Here is a 24,467-nt window from a genome sequence, read left to right as displayed (position 1 = left end):
ATTTCTTCAATATTATCTTTCCACCCCTTTAATTTTTGACATGTCCCATTTTTGACTTCAAAGAATTTTCCTTCCTTTGATTTTTTTCATGGTTTCCTCTTCTTGTTCAGGATTTAATATCTTCTCTTAACTCACTGAGAATATTAATTGCTTTAGCTTTTTGTTTTGAAATGATTATAGATTTACAGGAAGCTACACAGATCGAACAGGCAGGTCCCAAGTACCCTTCACTCCGCCTGCCAATGGTTAAATCTTACATAATTATAGCATAGTATTAAAGCCAGGAAGTTTATATTGGTATAATGTGAGTGTAAAGCCCTATGTTGCTTTATCATATGTGTAGATTTAAGTAGCCATCAATGTAATGAAGATACGGAACTGTTTCATCACCACAAAGACCTCCTGATGCTACCCTTCTAGAGTCATCCCCTTCTTCCTCCCACCTACAGAAGAATATTAATATTTAAAAGTTTGCTCTCAGCATAATCTGTTTGCTCCAGATTCTTTTTTTTTTTTTTTCCTGCTTGTTTTTTTGCTTTCTCTTTCATTTTGGAACCTACCTACAGGTATTGGGTGATCTTGATCATTCATTCATATTTAAGCATGAAGCACTAAGAAGCTAATTGCAAGCTCAGCTTGTGAGTGCCGCTGGGGACTCACTGAGGCAAATCAGTTGGCAACTTCACTTCTTCATTGGTTGTTGTTATTAGTGTGCTGTCCAGTCGATTCGGATTCATAGCGACCCTATATGTCAGCGTAGAGCTGTCCCAAAGGGTTTCCTAGGCTGTAATCTTTATGGGAGCAGATTGCCATGTCTTTTCTCCCGTGGAGTGGTTGGTGGGTGTGAACCACTGACCTTTTGGTTAGCAGTCAAGTTTAACCATTGCGCCAGGAAGCTTCCTTATTAATGCCTAGGCTATTTTCTCCAGTCCATTCATACACTCCAGAAAAGAATTCTTAAATCTTCTTCCCAGAGATGGAGAGGATTGTAAGCCTGGCTGCCAGCTTCCTGGAACCAAAGAGTGGGGGCAGGGGGCTGATAGCCTACTATTCATTGTGTGGATTTTCACTTCATTCCTTTGTTTTCACCTTCTATCCCATCTCTCCCACTCCCCTTCACTAAGATTCTGCCTAGTTTCTCAAATTCAGTTTCTCTAGAGAATTAACTTACAGTCTCTGGGGGCTGAGACAGTAGATGCATAACTTTATGAGGATGAGGAGGGTGTCTAACAACTGCAGATAGAGACTTCCAACATTTCCGACTGCTCCCGGCTCTGCCACGTGGTACCTCACACCCTCCTGTTCTCAGCTTTTCTGTGGATCTGTAGGGGAATGACAGGTTCCCATTCAAGCTCCCCCTCCACAGATACCCACATCAGTTACAAATCCTCCATCAACCAAAACTATGTTGAACTCTCACTCAGTGTGATGCTGTCTCCTATCCAATCTGTTTTGTCCTCTTGGACGTTTGTATTTGTTACTCCCTTTGGAGTCACTTTAATGTGACAGGAGGGAGGTGGAAGGTGCTATCACACAGCATCATTTTTCAAAAACATTTCTGAAATATATGATGAAAACAAAATTTTTGTCTTCCAAAACCAAATCCTTTGCCATCAAGTCTATTCTGACTCATAACCCTATAACAACCCTATAGGACAGAGTAGAATTACCCCATAGGGTTTCCATGACTGTAATCTTTATGCAAGCCAATTAGGGTTTCTAAGGCTGTAATCATTAGAGAAGCAGGCTGCCACATCTCTCCCCTGCGGAACAGATGGTGGGTTTGAACCGCTGACTTTTTGGTTAGCAGCCAAGCGCTTAACCACGGTGCCACCAGGGCTCCTTAATTTTTGTCTTACTGAATTTTAAATACAGAAGTAACATGAGAGTATATTTCAAAAAGGGTATCACGAAATAGATTAAGGTTACTTCCACTGCTTCAGAAGAGAAGGAATATTTTTTTCCCATTTGTCTTTAAAATTATGTTGGGTGATATTGTTCTTCTCTCTTCCACATATATTCACCCGTTCGCTGCTATCGCAATATCGACATTGTGAAATTTGACAGGAAATGTGAGGGATGGCTGAGCTGAAAAAAGTTCCAAACAGTCTCTGCCTTTTACCTCTAAAGTTAATCACCGCTAATCAAAGGGCTGGGGGCAGGGCTGGAGCTTTTTCTTTGGGTCCTAAGCAGAAGATTTGAACGATGACTTTGTCTCCTCTGGCTTCCTTGTCTTCTAGAATCCAGATGCCTCTGATTGGCAAAGGCCCAAGGGTGAGTCAAACAGAGCGTGATAAGTCCAGGCATCTATAATGGCCACACAAGGCTACCAGTAGGCCTCCAAAGCAACAGGCTCTCACCTCCAAATAAGTGAGGTGTTTCTTCTTTCGTAATTCCTTCCCCTCAGTCTTTATCTCAATAACTTTTTTATTGTTGTTCTTCAAAATTAATTTCAAGTGTCACTTCTTCCATCAAAAAAAAAAAAAAAAAAAAATACCCGCTGCCGTCAAGGCCAACTCATAGTGACTCTTCAGGACAGAGCAGAACTGCCCCATAGAGTTTCCAAGTAGTGGCTGGTGGATTCAAACTGCCAACCTTTTGGTTAGCAGCCCGAGCTCTTAGCCACTATGCCACCAGGGTTTCCAAGCTCAGCTTTTCTCAAAGGCTTAGGTGTTGGCTGGAGGTTCCCTACACTCCAGTAATGTATTGGATCACTTTTTCCCTGCAGAGGTGAGTGAGCGACTTTAAAAAGGTGTGACCCCTGCACTGAAAAGGGAACAGCCTCACTTCCATGATATTACTGCAGTTCAACCCACCAGCAGCTCTGCAGAAGAAAAGACCTGGCGATCTGTCCCATAAAGATTACAGTCTAGGAAACCCTGTGGGACAGTTCTACTCTGTCCTGCAGGGTCGCTATGAGTTGAAATTAACTTGACAGCAATGGGTTTGATTTTTTTGATACATAACATGATTACAATCATGAGGAAACATCAGAAAACCCCAGATTGAGGAATGTTCTGCAAAAGAACTAGTCTGTATGAGTCAGAATCAACAGCACTGGGTTTTGGTTTTGGACTCTTAAAAAATGTCAAGGTAATGAAAGACGGAAAAACCGAGCAACTCTCCCAGACTAAGGAAAATTAAAGAGAAATGACAAACACAATGTATGCTTCTAGTTTAGGCCATGAATAGTAAAATTTGAGTAAGTTCTTTAGATGTTTTATACTTGACCTTGGCCAAAAGGCTAAGAAGCGATAGGTTTACAGATTTTTTTTTTTAAAGATAATACTGTACTATCTTATCAATGTTTAATTTCCCGGTTTTCATCTTTGAATCTTTGAGCCGTGATTACATAACAGAATGTCCTTATTTTTAGGAAAATACCCCAGAAAATATTTGAAAGTAAAAGGCAACAACATCTGCAATTTATTCCCCAATATTTCAGAAGCACACACACAAAGAAATGTCAGTAAAATGTCAACATTTGGAGAACCTGAGCAAACAATGTATGGGAATTCTTTGTACTCTATAACTTTTCTGTAACTCTGAAACTATTTCAAAATAAAAAGCCTTTTAAAATCATCATTAAATGAAAAATCCTTTGACAAAATCCAACACTAATTCACGATAAAAACTCCCAGCAAACTAGGAATAGAAGAAAACTTCCTCAACTTGATAAAGAACATTTACAAAAGCCTACAGCTAACATCATACTTAATAATGAGAAAGAGATGCTTTCCCTCCTAAGATCGGGAACAAGACAAAGATGTACTTTCTCACCACTTCTACTCAACACTGGACTAGAAATCCTAGCTAAGGCAATTAGACAAGAAAATGAAATAAAATGTACAGAGACTGCAAAGGAAGAAATAAAACTGTGTTTGTGGATGATATGATCGTCTACGTAGAAAATACCAAAAAATTGACAATAAAACTCCTAAAACTAATAAACGAGGTAAAAGGATACAAAGTTAATATACAAAAGTCAACTGCTTTCCTGCAGAACAGCAATAATCCGAATTTGAGACTGAAAACAAGGCTGTTTACATAAGCACCAAGAAAAACTACGTTGGCTTAAAATTGCTGTCAGAGATAAGCAGGAGGAGAACAAGAGGGAGATGAAGGAAAGAAGTGAAGAAAGAGAAGCAGCCCCTTCCACTCTTTTCCCTGATCCCATGCACACCCGCAGGCTTTCTTACAATGAGATTCCACTCCATAAACACTCACCATCAATGTTGTCTTTGTCATGACGTTTCCAATCTGATGTAAAGAAAAAAAAAGTTGCCATGGAGGCAATTCCGACTCACAACGACCCCTATAGGACACAGGAGAACTACCCCACAGGGTTTCCGAGGAGCAGCTGGTGGAGTCGAACTGCCAACTTTTGGGTTAGCAGCTGAGTTCTTAACCACAGTGCCACCAGAGCTTCGCCAAACTGATGTCTTCGAAACGTTGTCTTTGTTAAGCAGTTTAGTTGCAGGAAACTAGGGACCTACACAAGTTGCTTCTAAACAAGGAGACGACGGCTGTCCTAGGAGCCCAGCTCCTCCTCCAGCTCTTCCATGGACACACAGTCTCAGCCGGCCTCACCGCGTTCTGCTTCTCTCAGTCTGCGTATTCCTCCACTGATGCATGAGTTCTGTCCTCTCACCCCCTGGTCCGTGTGTGACTTTCACGGCCGCCGTCACCCCTTTCTACCTCATGATGTTTCTTGAACTCACACGCTCCCCACCTCCATCTGATAATTTAGATCTCAGAGAATAGGAATCTGCTCAGCTCAGCTTCTCTGTCCAAGGCCAGTTCAAGGATTGGACACCCTTGGGCCCTTTGTGTTTGGAGGGGATAGAGAAGTTCCACAATATGGCTGATAGAGTCACAGGGGCCGTGGGCGTGAACGGCGTTCTGAAGCTCAGCTTGTCAGATAAACTGTAAGTACTTATGGGCCTGAGCTGATTTGGAGCCAAGAACCAGTATCTGGTGTTTCCATCTCTTTTTTTTTTTTTGGTAAACATGTCATCTTTCTCTCTCTCACACACACCCCCCCCCCCCACTCACACTACTCAATGGATTTATTCCTTCTATTTCAGCCTGGCCCTACTGTTAACATATTTGATGTCTTTTTCTTCTTCTTCCCAGAAAGTGGTGTTTCTGTCCTACCTCCCATAGAGAGTGTACTTGGAGTTATTTTTCCTGCCACTCTGTCGGTTTTGTAAATCACACTCACTGGGTTTGTATTTAACCTCCTTTGTCTCATAATTGCAAAATAAGATGATTGAATTATATCATTTGCAGGGTCCCTTCTAGCTCGAAATCTGTAGCTCAGCAGTTCATGAGAAATCAGACCAAGGACACAAGCCAAGCTACCTGTCCCTGACAGAACTTTGAAAACATTTTGTGGCAAGCCTGTGTAAACAGTGTCCTCTTGTGGGCAGATATGATGCCTAGAACAGCGACAGCATCTTCAGGAAATTACAAGAACAACCAAAAAACCTTATATAATAATAATCAAAATTTAATCAAGGGCTTACTAGGTGTCTGGTGTTAATCTCCAAACTTCGCGTATGTGGTCCCATTTAAGCCTTACAACATCCCTAAGTGATAGGTGGTGCTGTCACTACCATGTTAGAACTCAGGAACCAGAGGGTTAAATAACTTGTCCAAAGTCATCCAGCTAACAGGTCTCGGAGCAGGATTCAACTCAAGCAGTTTGGTTCTGAGCCGTATTCATTCAAAACCTGACACTATATTACCTCATCAGAGGAAAGAAAAATTTTCAACATTTTTTTTCAGAACAGAAAATAACTTTAGAGATCATCTAACCAGGATTTGCCCATGTGGCTGACTATCAAGAGGCAGTTCTGTGTGATGATAGTAAAGTTATGAGTGTGTGTGTGTTGGGCGGGGGCAGGCGTGTTCCATGATCAAACATGCCTGGGAAGGTAAAGAAAATTTCCTGCGGGACTTCTCTGTGCCTTCATTATGCTAATGTGAATTGAGAAAGGCAGTGACAGAGTGTGCCCCGTATATCTCGAACTCGTTAGACCAGAGCTTCTTATTAGACCATAGTTCCTAACACTATTAACACTTTGGGCCGAATAATTCCTTGTTGCGGGGGACTGTTCTGTTTATTGTATTATGTTTAGTGGTATCCTTGGCCTCCATCCACTAAACAGACAGTTATGACAATCAAACATGTTGACAAATGTCCCTTGGGAAAAAACCAAAAACCAGACTTGTTGCTGGCGAGTCGATTCCAACTCATAGCAATTTCTCCTAGTTAAGAACCACTGCTGTAGACCATAGAATTTTTTCCTTCGTGGTGTAACTCAAAAGATTAATACTCCAGGGAAAGCACTTTTGGGAACCCTCATTTAGTTCATTTGTTCTCATCTTAACCAGTAACCAGTTGCCTTTGAGTCGATTTCAACTCACGGCGGCCCCATGTGTGTCAGAGTAGAACTGCGCTCCACAAGGTTTTCAACGGCTGATTGTTCAGAAGCAGATTGCCAGGCCTTTCTTCTGAGGCACCTCTGAGTGAACTCAAACTTCCAATCTTTCAGTTAGCAGGCAAGTGCTTTAACCATTTGCACCTCCCAGGAACTCCACTTACCATCTTACTAGTGAGGAAATGAAGGCCCAAAAAGGTGAAGGGACTTGCTTTTTTCCATCTCACAACTGGAGTGATGCATGTAAGAGCCATGTTGCCCAGACAAGCCCTAGTCCTTTGGACTTCAGCCCTCTTTTAGCTTCTCCGGGGCGGCACTAACAATGTAGGCTGGGAGTAGGATCTGGAGACAGCCCTCCCTCGGCTCTGTTGCTGGTGCTGCCTCACAGACATTCAAATGCTGCATTCTGTTTGTGTTGCTCCTGTGGAAGCAGCTCACAGACCTGGGACATTCAGACCTTCGCCAAAGGCAAGGCCAGCTCCTGGCTGGCCCTGTGGTGAAGGTCCTACTGTAGCGAATTTCTGCTTTTCAACCAAAAGCCAGGGAGAGGGTAAGTTCAGAGACTCATTTCCTCAATTAACTTTCCAACAGTCCCTCTTCCTTATCAGTTCTTCAACAGTGATGGTGTATGGAGTCAAAGTAGGGGTCCTACATCTCTTTGTCCTGAAGAACTTCCAGAATGAGAGTAGATTCCCATTTACAAGGCTGATTTCAATGTGCAATTAGAATTAGATAGACAGATAGATAGCTGCCATCTAGTCAGCTCTGACTCATAGCAGCCTATGTACAACAGAATAAAATGTTGTCTGCTCCCGCGACATCCTCAAAAATGCCGGCGTGCTCAAGTCCATCGTTGCGGCTATTGTATCAATCCATCTCACCAAGGGTCTCCCACATCCTTGCTGGCCCTTTACTTTACCAAACATGATGTCCTCCTCCAGTCACGGATTCCTCCAAAGCCAGTCAGACAATGTTCTGCTGTGATCCATAAGGTTTTCATTGGCTAATTTTCCCAAGTAGATTGCCAGCCTTTATTCATAGTCTATCTTAGTCTGGAAGCGCCAATGAAACTTCTCCACCATGAGTGACCTTGCTGGTATTTTAAATACCAGTGGCATAGCTTCCAGCATCACAGAAATATGCAAGCCACCACAATATGACAAACTGACAGACGGGAGGCAGCAATTAGGATTAAGGGATCGAAACGATAGAAAGGCAGATGCAGCGTCAGCCATAGAGTAAGATGTGATTTCTGAAAGTGTTCAAGCAGAGGCTAAATTCTGAGATGGGGAGCAGGAAGTTGGGCTAGGTGCAAATTTAGGCCCCACCCTGCCTCTCGATGTGCTTGGTGCAGTCCATTCTAGAAGCAAGGATTCACCTATGCCTTTCTCAGTCTGCTCCAACTTGGGGTTTCTACCCACATCCTAACCCTGGGAAAGTGAGGGGGTCCTCCATGGCCAGTCGCTCCTGATTTGGGGCAATGAGTACTTGGCAGTCAGCAAAGCATTCTCACCCCCATAGCACACGTAATGCTGATGCTATCAGCTAACGCTCATGCCGCACTTATCACGAAGCCAGAGCTGCTCTAAATGCTTCATATTACAACGCGTGTAATCTTTACAGCCTCCTCCTATGGCAGGTGCTGCTATTATCCCCATTTCACAGATGAGGAGACTGAGACACAGGAGGTGGAATAACTTGCTCAAAGTTACAGGACTAGTAAGTGCATGAGCCAGGATTCAAATCCAAGCGGGCTGGATCCTGTGGCTCCTACCCGCTGTGCTACCCAGCCCCCCAACAGGCTTGAAGACACAGCCATGGGAGACCCTCCCATCAAGGTAAAGACACCTCAGACTTACCAGGAAACCACTCTGGGTACACGTGGTACTTGAAAAGCTACTCTTCCTTTTAAAAAGGTGGCTTTATGTCCTTATGGAAAATGGTCCGTTTAAGTCGCAGTCTGCTCAATCACCTTCCCAAGGGCTGACTTTGTAGGCAACGACAGCTACTGATGAGCTTTTCTCCTCCCCGATGCTAAGGTGAGCTTGAAATGCTATCTTTTGATTCATCTGTGCCCTGTTCTCTGCTTGAGGCTCGTGATGCATAGAACTAGAAGCAATGCTGCCACCTACTGTAGAGAGGGATAATTTTTTTCCCCCTTTCCATGGGCAGTGCAAACAAACAGCTAATGAATTCGGCTGCTAACCGAAAGGTTAGAGCTGCGTCCCCCCAGAGGCACCTTAGAAGAAAGGTTGGAGATCTAATTCTGAAAAATCAGCTCCTGAAAACCATATGGAGCACCGTTCTACTCTGACAGATACGGGGTCTCCCCCAAGTCACAGTCAACTTAATGGCCACTGCTGTTTCTGGTTTTAAGCATTGTAACCATCATAGAAATGGGGAGGGGGGTGGGGAGGAGACAGTATTAATCTCAACCAATCTTCCACATGTGCTGAGTTGGCACCTAGTTGTCATCATAAATCAAACAAAAACCCATTGCCGTTGAACTGATTCCGACTCATAGTGACCCTATAAGACAGAGTAGAGCTGCCCCATAGAGTTTCCTAGGAGTGCCTGGTGGATTCGAACTGCCGACCTTTTGGTTAACCACTATGCCACCGGGGCTTCCAGTTGTCACCATGGCAAGGGCATAATTTTTTCTGCATTTCTTCACCTCACATTAGAGTGTAAGTATATTTCAAGGTCTTCTTCATCACAGTGTTAGTCCCTGTACAATAGCCCATTCACTTCTTCCAACCTCCACTGCTACCACTACAGTATCAGACGCCATTATCATTCACCTGGACTCCAGGAACCACCTCCAAATGATCACCCCACCGCTATTTCTTCCCCCAAACACTCCATTCTAGAGCAACCACTTTCAAATGTAGAGAAGATCACACTGCTCCCCTTCTTATGACCCTCTAACAGGTTTCCACCACACATAGTATTAAATTCAAACTCGTTACTGTGGCCTCAGGAGCCTTACACATCGAGCCCCTGTCTGCTCTCTGATGTTATTGTTGTTGGGTGCCACTGAGTCAACTCCAACTCATGGTGATCCCATGTGTTACACAGTAGAACTGCCTCATAGGGTTTTCTTGGGTGTAATCTTTATGTGGGCAGATCGCCAGGTCTTTCTTCTGCAGAGTCACTGGGTGGATTTGAACCACCAACCTTTAGGTTAGCAGACGAGTTCTTAACCATTTGCCCCACCAGTGCTCCTTGTATCGTTACATAATGTCCATTCCTGACCTTGCTCCAGCTGTGGCCTTCTTTCTGCTTTCTGGACATAGCAGCCACCTTTGCACCTGAGCTCTTTTGCATTTGCTGTTTCTGCCATGGATGCTCTGGCCCCAGAACTTTGCATGTCTGCAAAGTTGTTACTTAAGGCTCAGTCCAAATGTCATCACCGCAGAGAGACTTTCACTGACCATTTTGATCTATGTCTAAAACCTCAGTCTCTACCACATCACTTCCCAAAACAGCTACAGCATCTTACCGTCCCCTCTGCAATGTATGAGGGTTCCTGTTGCTCCACAGCCTCAGCACCATTTGATATCGTCAGCTTTTCAATTCTAGACACTTTAATGTATGTGTAATGATATTTCATTGTGGTGCACATGGTGCTTTATTTTTCTTAACTGTATTTTGTTGTCATTGTTAAGAATATACACAGCAAAACATACACCAATTCAATCATTTCTACATGTACAATTCAGTGACATTGATTATATTCTTTGAGCTGTGCAACCATTCTCACCCTCCTTTTCTGAGTTGTTCCTCCCTCATTAACATAAACTCACTGCCCTGTAAGGTTCCTATCTTTTGAGTTACTGTTGTCACTTTGAACCCATATAGGTAGTTCTTAAAAGAGCATAATGCTCAAGGCAGACTTTTTTTTACTAGTTAAGCTAAACTATTGTTTCATTTTAAGATGACTTCAGGGAATATTTTTGGTTTAAGTTTTAAAGATGATTCTCCAACCTGACCCAACCAAGTGCCATCGAGTCAATTCTGACTCATAGCATCTCTATAGGACAGAGTAGAACTGCCCCATAGGATTTCCAAGGCTGTAATCTTTACAGGAGCAGACTGTCACATTTTTCTCCTGCAGAGTGGCTAGTGGATTTGAACCATCGACCTTTTGGTTAGCAGCTGGGTGCTTTAACTGCTGCACCAAAAGATTATCTCAGGGCAATAATTTCAGGGGTTCGTCCAGCCCTCTTGGCTCCAGAAATTCTGAAGTCCATGAGAATTTGAAATTCTATTCTGCATTTTTCCCCTTTTGATCAGGATTCTTCTATGAACTCTTTGATCAAAATGTTCAATCATGGTAGCCGGGGACCATTCAGTTCTTCTGGTTTCATGGCAAAGGAGGCAATTGCTTATGAAGGCAATTAGCCACACAGTCCATATCCTATGGAATATTCCTGATCCCATTCCTGACTCTCCATGTTCCTCTGTTGCTCCAGGTGAATAGAGACCAGTTGTCACGCCTTGGACAAGCTTTTAAAACCCCAGGCATTGCACAACAAACTAGGAGTTAGAACAGAAGAACTAAACATGTTAGGCCAGTTATCTGGCATGTCCCATGAAACCAAGACCCTAGACCACAAAATTCCATGAAGTTTTTGGTTGTTCTTAAGCAGCCTCAAGCAACTACTCTTTTTTTTTTGGTCACTGTTGTAAATCTAACATATAACTTTTGCCAGTTCAACTTTTTACAGGTGTACAACTGGACAGCAATTACAGTAATCAGCTGTGTAACCCTACCCTTAATGCAATTTTTCCATCAGCATATGGTATTTTAACACTCAGAATGTAAAAAGAAAACAGAAGTCATGCTAAGCTGATGGGGATTGCCATGATGTGTATTATGCTGAGCTAAAGTGCCAGATTTCCAACAACACTTTGGTCTGGATTGGGAGAGAGAATCAAGGCCCTGCGGTGCCTCCACTGGCTGCTGGCCCAACAGATGGCTCCTCCAGGATCTGGGAGCAGGTTCAGGAAGGGCTATTCTGACTGGGCCAAGAAGAATTCAACCTAAAGTGCAGCAGACAGACAGCTGTAGCAATTCTTCCAGGAACTCTCCCACTTCCAGAAGAAGGCGCACAGACCAGGGTATCTTTCCCATGTCTCTAAAAGGATTAGGATGCTTTCAGAAATTCTGTTTGATTACTAAAAACTGTAATTAAACAATAAAACCCATAAAAACCAAAAACCCATTGCCATCGAGTTGATTCTGACTCATAGTGACCCTGTGGACAGAGTAGAACTGCCCCATAGGGTTTCCAAGGATCACCCGGTGGATTTGAACTGCAGACCTTTTGATCAGCAGCTGTAGCTCTTAACCACTACGCCACCAGGGTTTCCAGCCACATAGTAGTATTTCTATAATTGGAGTCCCTGGGTGGTACAAATGGCTAATGTGCTCAGCTGCTAATATTAAGGTTGGAGGTTTAAGTCTACCCCCAAGGCGCCTCGGAAGAAAGGTCTGGCTATCTACTTCTGAAAAATCAGCCTTTGAAAACCCTACGGAGCACAGGTCTACTCTGACACACATGGGGTCATCATGAGGCAGAATCTACTCGAAGGCAACTGGTTTGTTTCTATAATGAGCCAGTACTATAAAGGTAAAAGTGTCTAATGACTGAGTTTAAATTTTTGGAACAGGAGTGTTGGACAGTAAAGTAATTTGGGGAAAATACTTTCCCCTACACCTCAGGTTTCCATAACAGGCAGAGAATCATTACTCCCTGATACAAAAGGGAAGAAAGGCTTCAGGCCTCTTTATGCACATTTGGGCTGCTTGGAAGTTTTCCAGTACTATCACCGCTGCTACCTGGAAGAGGAGCGACTGTCGTTGTGGCAAGTTCGGGAGAAGGAACTTGGCGTGTGTGGCTGAGCCCCTCCTGGGCTTTCCCTCTGAGGTCTGCCGGCCTGCTTCCTTTCTCCACCTGCTGTCAGCCACAGGGCAGGCTCTGCATGAGGCGGAGACCACCAGGTGCCCACCTCTCCCTGGGACTCAGAGCAAAATTCATGCAAGGTTGAGGCTTTAGTGACACAGCTCAGCCATCCAATCCAATTTCTATCAATCATCTCTGTCTGTCTCTCAATTATTGCCACACTCAGTGAGGAAGGGAGTACTCCAACTAATTTAACCAGATGCCATCAAGTCAACTCGACTCACGGTGACCCCACGTGTATCAGAGTAGAAATGAGCTCCACAGAGTTTTCAATGGGTGATTTTTCAGAAGTAGATCACTAGGCCTTTCTTCCAAGGCACCTCTGGGTGGACTCAAACCTCCAACCTTTCACTTAGCAGCTAAGGACACTAACTATTATGGATTGAATTATGCCCCCCAGAAAATATGCGTATCAACTTGGTTAGGCCATGATTTCCAGTATTGTGTGGCTATCCTCCATTTTGTGATTTTAATTTTATGTTGAGAGGATTAGGGTAGGATTGTTAACACCACCCTTACTCAGGTCACCTCCTTGATCCAATGTAAAGGGAGTTATCTTGGGGTGTGGCCTGTACCACCTTTTATCTCTTAAGAGATAAAAGGAAAGAGAAACAAGCACAGAGTTGAGGCCCTCATACCACCAAGAAAGCAGCACCAAGAGCAGAGCATGTCCTTTGGACCGGGGGTCCCTGTGCCTGAGAAGCTCCTTGACCAGGGAAGATTGAGGATAAGGACCTTCCTCCAGAGCCAACAGAGAGAGAAAGCCTTCCCCTGGAGCCAACGCCCTGAATTTGGACTTTTAGCCTACTTTCTGCTGGTGTAGTGGTTAATTACTACGACTGCTAACCAAAAGGTAGGCAGTTCAAATCCACCAGGTACTCCTTGGAAACTCTGTGGGGCAGTTCTACTCTGTCCTGTGAGGTCGCTATGAGTTGGGATCGACTCGACGGCAACGGGTTTGGTTTTTGTTTTGTTTTGTTTTTTACTGTGAGGAAATAAATTTCTCTCTGTTAAAGCCATCCACTTGTGGTATTTCTGTTATGGCAGCACTAGATAACCAAGACACTAACCATATCCACCACCCCAGGGTAAAACTAATTTGCATTCCTAAAAACCCAGTACTACTGGTTTGGGCCCCCAGCACCACTTATGAGAGATAATCCTTGTTTCTAAAGAACCAGTTTTTAGTTTAAGACACAAAAATCCCTAGTAGAAACAATTGCTGGAGTTATGTAACTCAACGGATATACCCTATGGCATCATTCCATTCCCGTTAGCTAGTTCCCAACACACCCAGCAGTTCTCCCACAGACATGCTGCTGTCCTAGTGCACTTGCCCGGCAGAGTGACGTGGCTTCCATATATGATGAAAATGTGATGTGTGGACAGGGGTCTTAGTCACTTATTTTAATATTAAAATATCTAAAATGCTCTTCATTCAAGGAGCTGGATGCTTTGTTCCCCATAAGCTAAAAACCTTTAAAAAATCAACTGTGGAACATGTAAACACAGGAACAAGGGATGTGGTAGAACAAGGACAATTAAAGTATAAATCAATTTTTCCCTTTTTCTGCTGGGAAAACTGAGTCACAGAGAGGCTAAGTAAGCTGCTCAATACGATACAGCTGGAAAGTAGAAACAGTAATCAAATTAAACATTGTGGGGCCGCTGTGAAAGGAAAACATTTATTAAATAAATAGGTAAATAAATGGATAGATAGATAAATATACAATACATAAAATGTGAATATGAAAATGGCATGTAAAATCTAAAATTTGATAAAAATGTATTACTATTATCATTATCTTCTGGTGGGGGCGGGGACACTTAGCAATATACAAACAAGAAAACATTGTTTATGATGAAGACAGTGGTATCTATTCTCAAATTACTGGATCCACTGGCTTCCTTCTGTTTTTTTCTAGGGTGGCACCCTGGATGGATGACCAATCATCCTTGCAAGAGTTTAAACTGTTTTAGAGAAAAAAGGAAGGACAGAAAGGGAAGGAGCGAGGGAGGGTAGAAAGGAGGGAGAAATAAAGCTACCTTGCACTTCAGAAAAGAGTCAACTCTTTTCCAAACACTTGATGTGAAGAACAAACTTACTCTTCTCATCACCTGGCTAAAAAGTGATTCAGAAAACGTCTACCATTAGCATCATCAAGTCACTACCAAGATTTGCCCAGTGTACTTGGGATTCAATCACTGACCCCTGGCTGGAGCCTTCCCACCAGCCAGTCCTGACTCCCATTCTCCCACCAGGTTCCTGCTCAGCAAAGGAGCCTGCGCTTCCCTTCTCAGAAGACGGGTGACTGGGGACTGTGATGTCAGTTTTCTGTACCAATCCCCAGTTATTCAATCAAACACTAAGCTAGGTGTTGCTGTGAAGGCATTTTGTGGATACAGTTAACATCTACCATCAGTTGACTTTAAGTAAAGGAGATTACTCTCGATTAATCTGGATGGGCCTGCTCTAATCAGTTGAAGGCCGTAAGGTTAGAACTGAGGTTTCCCTGAGGAGGAAGAAATCCAACTATGGACTGCAGTTTCAGCTGCTGCTTAAGGGTTTCTGGCCTGCCTTCCTAACAGCCTGCCCTACAGGTTTTGGACTTGTTTGGCCAGCCCTGCAATTTTGTAAGCCAATTCCTTACTACATATGTATAAACCAATTGCCAGCAGGTTGATTCCTCATCATGGCAACCCCATGTGTGTCAGAGCAGAACTATGCTCCACAGAGTTTTCAGTGGCTGATTTTTCAAAAGCGGATAGGCAGGCCTTTCTTCTGAGGTGCCTCTGCGTAGACTTGAACTCCAAATTTTCAGCCTTTCAGTTAGCAGCTGGGTGTGTTAATTGTTTTCACCACCCAGCAGGGATTTATATATATATATAATTTTTTAATACAATTTTCCCCCTAGTGGAACCCTGTCTGCTACAGCGATCGTGAGCAGCTGAGCAGCTTTCCTACCCAGCTGATGTCATGCTTCCCTCTTGGGTCCTCATTCATCTTGTGGTTAGTGATGTCAAAGAGTCAGACAGGGAAGGCCCTTCCACAGAAGTCAGCCAAGCAGGTGAGGTGTAAATTAACATTTTAACAAACTTTGGCTTTAATGGAAAATCCAAACCCAAATTTCTGTCTAAGGAGCTGTTATGGATTGAATTGTACCCCCCAAAAATGTGTTGTAAATCCTAACCCCTATAACTATAGAAAGGAGCCCTGGTGGCACAGTGGTTAAGCACTTGGGTGCTAACCAAAAGGTTGGTGGTTGGAACCCACCCAGTGGCTCCATGGGAGAAAGGACCTGGCCATCTGCTCCCATAAAGATTAAAAAAAAAAAAAAAGATTACAGCCTACAAAACCCTGTGAGGGAGTTCTACTCTGTCACATGGGTCTGCTATGAGTTGGAAGGGACTAGAGGCCACCTAACAACACCAACAACATACTTGTGGATGTAATCCCATTTGGGAACAGAGTTTTCTTTGTTATGTTAATGAGGCCGTATCAGCGCAGGGTGTGTCATAAACCAATCCCTTGTGAGATATAAAAGGAGCAGATCAGGCACAGAAGCAAGCAGGAATGGGGAAGGACAGATGTCACATGGAGATCTCCAAGAAGAACATACAGAAGCTGAGACAAGCACCTTCCCCCCCAGAGCAGACAAAGCCTTCCTGAGAGCTGGTGCCCTGAATTCAGACTTTCAGTCTCCTAAACTGTGCAAAAATAAATTTGTTTCTTAAAGTCACCTATATGTGGTATTTCTGTTATAGCAGCACTAAGAAACCAAGACAGGCGTTGTCATAAATCTTAAGAAAAAGGCTAAAAATTAGGTGAAGAATAGGCGATACACAAAATAACACTCAACAAATACATGGTAAAGTGTTCATCACTTGTAACTAAAGAAATGTAAATTAAAAGAATGAAATATCACTTTCCACAGATCAGCAAAGCTTTAAAAGAGTACTAGTTTGTAGGGACCATGGTCTCAGGGAACATCTAGCTCAACTGGCATAACATAGTTTATAAAGAAAATGCTCTACATTCTACTTTGGTAAGTATTGTCTGGGGTCTTCAAAGCCTGTGAGCAGCCATCTAGGATACTCCACTGGTCTCACCTCTTCGGGAGCAAGGAAGAATGAAGAAAGACACAAGGGAAAGATTAGTCCAAAGGACTAATGGACCACATCTACTACAGCCTCCACCAGAATGAGTCTAATACAACGAGATGGTGCCCGGCTAATACCACTGACTGCTCTAACAGGGATCACGATAGAGGGTCCAGGACAGAGCTGGAGAAAAACGAAGAACAAAATTCTAACTCTCACACACAAAAAAAGACCAGACTTATTAGCCTCACAGAGACTGAAGAAAGCCTGAGAATATGGCCCCCAGACACCCTTTTAGCTCAGTAATGAAGCCACTCCTGAAGTTCACCCTTCATCCAAAGATTAGACAAGCCCATAAAACAAAACAAGACTAAAGGGACACACCAGCCCAGGGGCAAGTACTAGACTGCAGAAGGGGACAGGGAAGCTGGTCACAGAGAACCCAAGGTCGAGAAGGGAGAGTGTTGACATTGCAGGGTTGTTAAACCAATGTCATAAAACAATATGCGCACTGTTTTAATGAGAAGTTACTTTGTTCTATAAACCACCTAAAATACCATTAAAAAAAATTGTAAATATATGTGGTTTCGTGTGTCAACTATACCTCAATAAAGCTGTAAAAAGTAAAAAAAAAAAAGAGTGGTGTTTGGTCAACTAAAGGAAAATGAGAATACTCAAATACTACCAGGGGCATCTGCATTGATTCACCATTTCTGGGGGGCAACTTGGCAACATTTATAAAAACGTTAACTGTACTCACACTTTGACCTAGTAGTTCCACTTCCTAGAATTTATCTTATGGTAAATTTTCAAACCATTGCCCAAGCAGCAACTAAAAGGAAGGAAGGGAAGAGGGAGGAAAGGAGAAAGGGAGAAGGAGGGGAAGGAAAGAAGGAAAGGAGGAAGGCAGGGAGGAAGGGAGAGAGGAAAAGGAAGAAATGAAGGGAAGAAGGGAGGAAGAGAGGGAGGGAGGAAAAGCCACCACCCCAAGCAAACAAAGGCATATATATACACACAAATATGTACATGCCTGTGTGTGTGTGGATGACTAATCCCAGGGCATTTATAACAGCAAAAAAGTTAGATAAGAATTAGTCAAGTAAATTATAGGAGAACCACAGACTTAAATACTATGAGGTCATTAAAATAATGATATAGATCAACGTGAATTGGCATGTCTTAGTTATCTAGTGCTGATTTCACAGAAAAACCACAAGTGGGCGGCTTTAACAGAAATTAAAAAAAATTTTTTTTAATAGTTTAGAAGGCTAGAAGTCTGAATTCAGGGTGCCAGCTCTAGGGGAAGGCTTTCTCTTTCTGTCAGCTCTGATGAAGGTCCTTGTCTTTTCAGCTTGTTTCTTGGTTCCTTGGAGATCTCCATGTGTCTTGGCACCTATCTTATCCCATTTCTCTTCTCTCACTTGCTAGTGTTATCAATTTTACATCTCAAAAGAGATTAAGACACACCCTACACTAATCCTGTCTTGTTAATGAAGAAAATCCATTCCCAAATGGAATTCTAGCCACAGGCAGAGGTTAGGATTTACAATATGTATTTTTTGGGGGACACAATTCAACCCATAACAGCATGGAAAAATATCCAAAAATATTACTGAATGTGAGAAGTGGTTTACAATAAAGGATTTGTTTACACACGGTCTTAGTCATCTGGTGTGGCTATAACAGAAATACCACAAGGGGATGGCTTTAACAAAGAGAAATTTATTCTCTCACAGTCTAGTAGGCTAGAAGTCCAAATTTAGGGTGCCAGTTCCAGGGGAAGGCTTTTTCTCTGTGCAGCTCTGGGGAAAGGTCCTTGTCATCAATCTTCCCTTGGTCTAGCAGCTTCTCTGTGCAGGAACCCCAGGTCCAAAGGATGCACTCTGCTCTTGGTGCTGCTTTCTTGGTGGTGTGAGGTCCCCATGTCTCTCTGCTTGCTTCTCTCTTTCACATCACAAAAGAGATTGGTTCAAGACACAATCCAATCTTGTAGATAAAGTCCTGCCTCATTAACATCACTCCCCATAATCCTAACTCATCCAACATCATAGACATAGGATTTACAACACATAGGAAAATCACATCAGATGACAAAATGGTAGACAATCACACAATACGGAGAAGCATGGCCTAGCCAAATTGATACACATATTTTTGGGGGACATAATTCAATCCATGACACACACCATGACCAAGTAGGATTTATTCCCAGGATGCAAGGGCGGCTAAACATAAGAAAATGAATCATTGTAACATACCACATTAATAGAACAAAGGAAAAGAACCACATGATCATCTTAACTGATGCAGAAAAGACTTTTGACAAAATACAACACCTTTTCATGATAACAACAACAACAAAAAAGTCGACAAAATAGAAATAGAAGGGAAATTCCTCAATATGACAAAGGGCATTTGTGAAAAACCCACAGCAAACATCACACTGAATGGGGAAAGTCTGAAAGTTCTTCCCCTAAGATCAGGAACAAGACAAGGACGCTCCTGCCACTGCTACTTAAAATTTACTGGAAGTTCTAACTAGAGTAACTAAAAAAAAAAACTAGGCAAGAAAAATAAATAAAAGGTAATTTAAATTGGAAAAGAAGAAGTAAAACTATTTGTATTCACAATGACATAATTCTACATATAGAAAATCCCAAAATATTCACAAGGAAACCACTAGAGCTAATAAATAAATTCAGCAAAGTTGCAGGGTACAAGGTCAACATACATAAATTGGTTTGAGTTTCTAAGCACCAGCAATTAGCAATCCGTAGAGGAAATTTTTTTTTTAGAGGAAATTAAAAAATATAAATTTACAACAACATCTAAAAGAATACAGTACCTAAGAATAAATTAAACAGGTGGAAATTAAAGAAGATCTAAATAAATGGAAAGACATCCCGAATTCATGGATTAGAAGGCTTAATATTGTTAAGATGTCCATACTACATTAAGCGTTTTATAGATTCAACACAATCCTATCAAAATTCCAACAGCTTTTTTTGCCATCATGGAAAAGCCAAGCCTCGAATTCATATGGAAGTACAAGGGGCCCTGAACAGCCAAACGAATCTGGAAAAAGAAGAGCAAAGTAGGCAGACTGATACTTTCTGATTTCAATATGTACTATAAAGCTACCGTCATCAACAGTATGGTACCGGTGTAAGGACAGACATATAGACCAATGGGACAGAACAGAGATTCCAATCATAAACCTACACATCTTTGGCCAATTGATTTTTGGCAAAGGTGTCAAGTCCATTCAATGAAGAAAGAATGGTCTCTTTAATACATGGAGCTAGAACAACTGAATCTCTACAGGCAAAAGAATGAAGCCGGACCCACACCTCCCATCATATATCAAAATTAACTCAAAATGGATCAAATACCTAATGTAAGAGCTAAAACCATAAAACTCTTGGAAGAAAACATTGGGGTAAAGTTTTGAGACCCAGCTCTTAGATATGATACCAAAAGCAGGAGCAACAAAAGACAAAATGGATAAATTGAGCTTCATCAACATTAAAAACTTTTGTGCATCAAAGGACTTTAACAAAAAAGTGGAGAGACAACTTACAGAATGGGAGAAATTGTTTGGGAACTGTGTATCTGTTGAGGGTTTAATATCCAGAATATATAAAGAATTCCCACAACTCAATAACAAAAAGATAAATCAATTAAAAATGTACAAAAGACTTGAACAGACGTTTCTCCAAAAAAGACACACAAATGGCAGTAAGTACATAAAAAGATGCTCAGTGTCATAAATCATTAGGGAAATGCAAATCAAAACCACTGAGATACCACTTCACCCCTTCTAGGATGGCTATAAGGAGCCCTGGTGGTACAGTGGTTAAGCGCTCGGCTGCTAACTGAAAGGCTGGCAGTTCTAACCCACAGCCACTCCATGGGATCAAGGTGTGGCAGTCTGCACCTGTAAAGATTTACAGCCTGCGGAGCCCCCATGGCCACTCCGTGGGATCAAGGTGTGGCAGTCCGCACCTGTAAAGATTTACAGCCTGCGGAGCCCCCACGGCCACTCCGTGGGATCAAGGTGTGGCAGTCCGCACCTGTAAAGATTTACAGCCTGCGGAGCCCCCACGGCCACTCCGTGGGATCAAGGTGTGGCAGTCCGCACCTGTAAAGATTTACAGCCTGCGGAGCCCCCACGGCCACTCCGTGGGATCAAGGTGTGGCAGTCCGCACCTGTAAAGATTTACAGCCTGCGGAGCCCCCACGGCCACTCCGTGGGATCAAGTTGTGGCAGTCCGCACCTGTAAAGATTTACAGCCTGCGGAGCCCCCACGGCCACTCCGTGGGATCAAGGTGTGGCAGTCCGCACCTGTAAAGACTTACAGCCTGCGGAGCCCCCACGGCCACTCCGTGGGATCAAGGTGTGGCAGTCCGCACCTGTAAAGATTTACAGCCTGCGGAGCCCCCACGGCCACTCCGTGGGATCAAGGTGTGGCAGTCCGCACCTGTAAAGATTTACAGCCTGCGGAGGCCCCACGGCCACTCCGTGGGATCAAGGTGTGGCAGTCCGCACCTGTAAAGATTTACAGCCTGCGGAGCCCCCACAGCCACTCCATGGGATCAAGGTGTGGCAGTCTGCATCTGTAAAGATTTACAGCCTGTGGAGCCCTACAGGGTTGCTCTGAGTTGGAATCGACTTGACAGCAGTGGGTTTGGTTTGGTTTTGGTCTATGTCTCCGGCCTTATGTCTTCCCAAGGCTGCCCCTGATCCTGCTGTGTCTGCCTCTGTGCTCCCACTCTCCCTGCCTCCTCTGCTTGGGCTCAGTCCTGCCTTTAGAGCCTTGAAAGAGAGGACTACAGGTGCTGTGACCACAGGCCGAGGGGACCCAAAGTCCACACCCCTCCTTCTAGATGATGCTCTAAACTAACAAAACCTGTTGCCATCGAGTGGATTCCGACTCACAGCAACCCTATACGACAGAGTGCAACTGCCCCAGGGGGGTTCCAAGGAGCAGCTGATGGGTTCGAACAGCTGACCTTTTGGGTAGCAGCCGAGCTCTTAACCATTTGTCATCAACTCCAGCTCATGACAACGCCATGTGTGTCAGAGCAGAACTGTGCTCCATAGGGTTTTCAATGGCTGATTTTTCTAAAGTATTTCACCAGGCCTTTCTTCTGAGGCACCTCTGGGTGGACTCAAACCTCCAACCTTTCGGTTAGCAGCCAAGTGTGTTAACCGTCTGCAACATCCAGGATACCTGGGACGCCAGCATTCCCTGCCCATATGGCCCCAAGCTCACCTTCAGGGTCTTCTCAGAACTCTTCCCTTGGGCCAACCCTCGAAGATAAAGTGTGCTGCCCCCACTAGGACCAAGGGGCAGCCAAGGGCGGCTGTGTGTGGGATGGAGCAGGGATGGGCAGAGAAAGGAGGCGGGTCTCAGGCTGATGCCAGCTGTCCCCAGGTCACGGTGCTCCAGAGTGGGGCAGCCAGGAGCTGAGATTTTGAAGTTCAAGCCTCCCCTTCTGGATAATTACAAAGTTATATTTATCATGTAGGATCCCTAGGTAGCACAAATGATTACGCACTCAACTACTAGCTAAAACGTTGGCAGTTTGAACCTACCCAGAGGTGTTTCGGAAGACCTGCATCCGAATAAGGGTCACAGCCATGAAAACCCTATGGGGCAGTTCTACTGTGCACACGTGGGGTTGCCATGAGTAGGAATCAACTCGATAGCAACAATTCATCAAGGATAAAGCATATTTGGTTTAATTTTTAAGTAGATATACAGCATGTGGGCTACCATTTGTACTCCCGCCCAGGCTCTGCAAATGTCAATAGTGGGTCTTTCCCCTCCTTTCTGCCTCACGACCCAAATATACACTCATTTTGCAATACGTCACGCACACGCATGCACATACACACACTCTCTTCCCCTTAAACTGGCACCTGTTTTTACCCCCACCATTCCACTGGAGCGAGGCAGTGGTGGTTCAGGGGTAGAACTCTCACCTTCCATGCAGGAGACCCAGGTTTGATTCCTGGCAATGCACCTTATGTGCAGCCACCACCTGTCTCTCAGAGGAGGCTTGCGTGTTATATGATCCTGAACAGATTTCAGCAGAGCTTCCAGACAAAGACTAGGAAGAAAGGCCTGGTGATCTACTTCAAAAATCAGCCAATGAAAACCCTTATGAATCACAATGGTCAGAGCTGCAACCAATCACAGGGATGGTGCAGGACCCTGCAGGGTTACGTTCCCTTGTACATGGGGTCCCCACGAGTCAGGGTCCACTGGGTGGCAGCTAACAACAACTACATTTCACTAGAAACAGCTCTCAGATCTTTTTGCAGCCTTTGATATTTTTACCTGCCCTCGAAACTCTCTTGGGGTCTGTGACACTGGGCTCCTCCCTTTCTTCACCACTCACTCCTTCAGCCCCCATATATAAACATTCCCTAGGGTTCCAGCCTCCCTGTGGCCTCATCTACACATTCTCCCCAGGTCAACACACCAGGATGCCTATGGGATGGCTGGTGCTCCTCAGCCCACATCCACACGCTTCGAGATGGTGTAACTCTCTGCCCACAGCTGAGAATCGTGACGGTAAATAATGTTACTCAAGCTAAGTGAACAGGGAAGAGGCAGAAAATTAATCACTGAGAATCACGGCCCTGTAACTCGATGCTTCACGGTGGGTGATGGTATGATGGGTGGTATTGACTGAACTGTATCCCCCAATAATATGTGCTGAATTAATTCTTGGCCCTTGGACCTGTGGCTGTGACCCTATTTGGAAATAGGAGATTTCTTTCATTATGTCAATGAGGTCACGCGAGTGTATCAAGGATCCTAAACCTAACTACTTCTGGGTTATAAAAAGACCAGGACAGACACAAAGAGACACACACGAGGAAGACAGGTACCATGTGAGGACTGTCTACAAGCCAAGGAACCAAGGAACACCCAGGGCTACCAACAAGAAAGAAATTGACAAGACTGATACCCTGATATGGACTTTTAGTCCCCGGAACTGTAAGAAAATAAATCTCTGTTCTTTAAAGCCACTCACTTGTGGTATTTTTGTTAGAGCAGCACCAGGCAACTAAGACAATTAGAAACACCAAGCACTGGTCTTCCTCTGGCAGCCAAGGAAGAGTTGAATAGAAAAGCCAAGCATCAAGTAAATCCCATTAAAGCGCAAATGTGTCACAACTACAACTTCCCTCCTGCGTGTGGTGCATGGGCCGGGGGTCACTTCCCATTCTAGCAGGACCTTACTGGAAGAAGCCTCCACCACCACAGCGGAGAGGAACCAAGTCTCAGACAAACCTGTAGTACAGCTATTTCAACGGCCTCATTCTTCCTCAAAAACAAGCATCAAGAGTGTGGCTTCCTTTGCAGCTGCAATGCACTCTTCCTTAAGAACAACAATGTGTAGCAGGCGCTCTCAGCGGTGCCTCACAAAAACAGAAGCCCTGAACACAGGCCTTTTAAGCAATGCTTACACCACAGCAAGGTCCTCAAACCCACACGAGATATAAGGAAGCCCTTAGGTTAGAGCAGTACTTACAAGGGAAAGTTGGTTTTGCCCCAGCAGATACTACAGAGAAAGCAGGAGCTTAGAACAAGGGCTTTGGAGGCAGACAGACTAAAATGCCAACTTCAGCTCTACCACACACTACTTGTGGGAACCTAGGCCAGTCATTTCTCTTCTCTAAGCCTCAGTTTCCTTACCTGTAAAATGGAGATACTGACATTTAGCTCATAGAGCTGTTGTAAGAAATAGACACATACCACAATTCCTTACTGGGAATATAAGCAATGGGTAAGGATGAAACCTACCACCCATCCGTCAGTTCGTGGTACTGTGGTGGCTTGCATGCTAGAAGTTATGTCACCAGTATTTCAAATACCAGCAGGGTTACCCGTGGTGGGCAGGTTTCGGCAGAGCTTCGGGAGTAAGCCTAGGA

At 43.9% G+C, this 24,467-nt stretch overlaps 1 protein-coding gene and 1 long non-coding RNA gene across 8 annotated transcripts in view; both read right to left on the bottom strand.

Annotated features, from left to right (window-relative positions):
* Positions 1–24,467, bottom strand: part of RUBCNL (rubicon like autophagy enhancer) — a 162,932-nt gene that overhangs the window by 58,633 nt on the left and 79,832 nt on the right. The window contains exons 14-15 of one of the 6 annotated variants that reach the window (XR_007513175.1): positions 24,340–24,461; positions 1,256–1,322 (exon numbers count right to left, since the gene is read on the bottom strand). The exons of 2 other annotated variants lie outside the window; for them this stretch is intronic. Coding sequence is in view for 2 of the 4 variants with exons in the window: in XM_049853348.1 (XP_049709305.1) it covers positions 18,355–18,460 (106 nt within the window). In the remaining 2 variants the exon portion in view is untranslated. Of the gene's footprint in view, positions 1–1,255; positions 1,323–17,747; positions 18,461–21,117; positions 24,462–24,467 lie in introns of those variants that run through there. 3 more of the 6 variants (XR_007513174.1, XM_049853348.1, XM_049853347.1) reach the window with 3 other exon arrangements.
* LOC126058300 (uncharacterized) lies at positions 18,469–21,111 on the bottom strand. Of its 2 annotated transcripts, none has more exons than XR_007513177.1 (3): positions 20,930–21,111; positions 20,794–20,861; positions 18,469–20,725 (listed from the first exon to the last, which is right to left on the bottom strand). It is a non-coding gene; the product is annotated as an uncharacterized LOC126058300 (long non-coding RNA). The 2 variants fall into 2 exon arrangements; XR_007513178.1 differs by having other exon boundaries at positions 21,066–21,094.

This window comes from Elephas maximus, chromosome 14 (genome assembly GCF_024166365.1).
Source record: "Elephas maximus indicus isolate mEleMax1 chromosome 14, mEleMax1 primary haplotype, whole genome shotgun sequence".
Taxonomy (NCBI): Eukaryota; Metazoa; Chordata; class Mammalia; order Proboscidea; family Elephantidae; genus Elephas; species Elephas maximus.
This window is presented reverse-complemented; position numbering and strand designations above follow the sequence as displayed.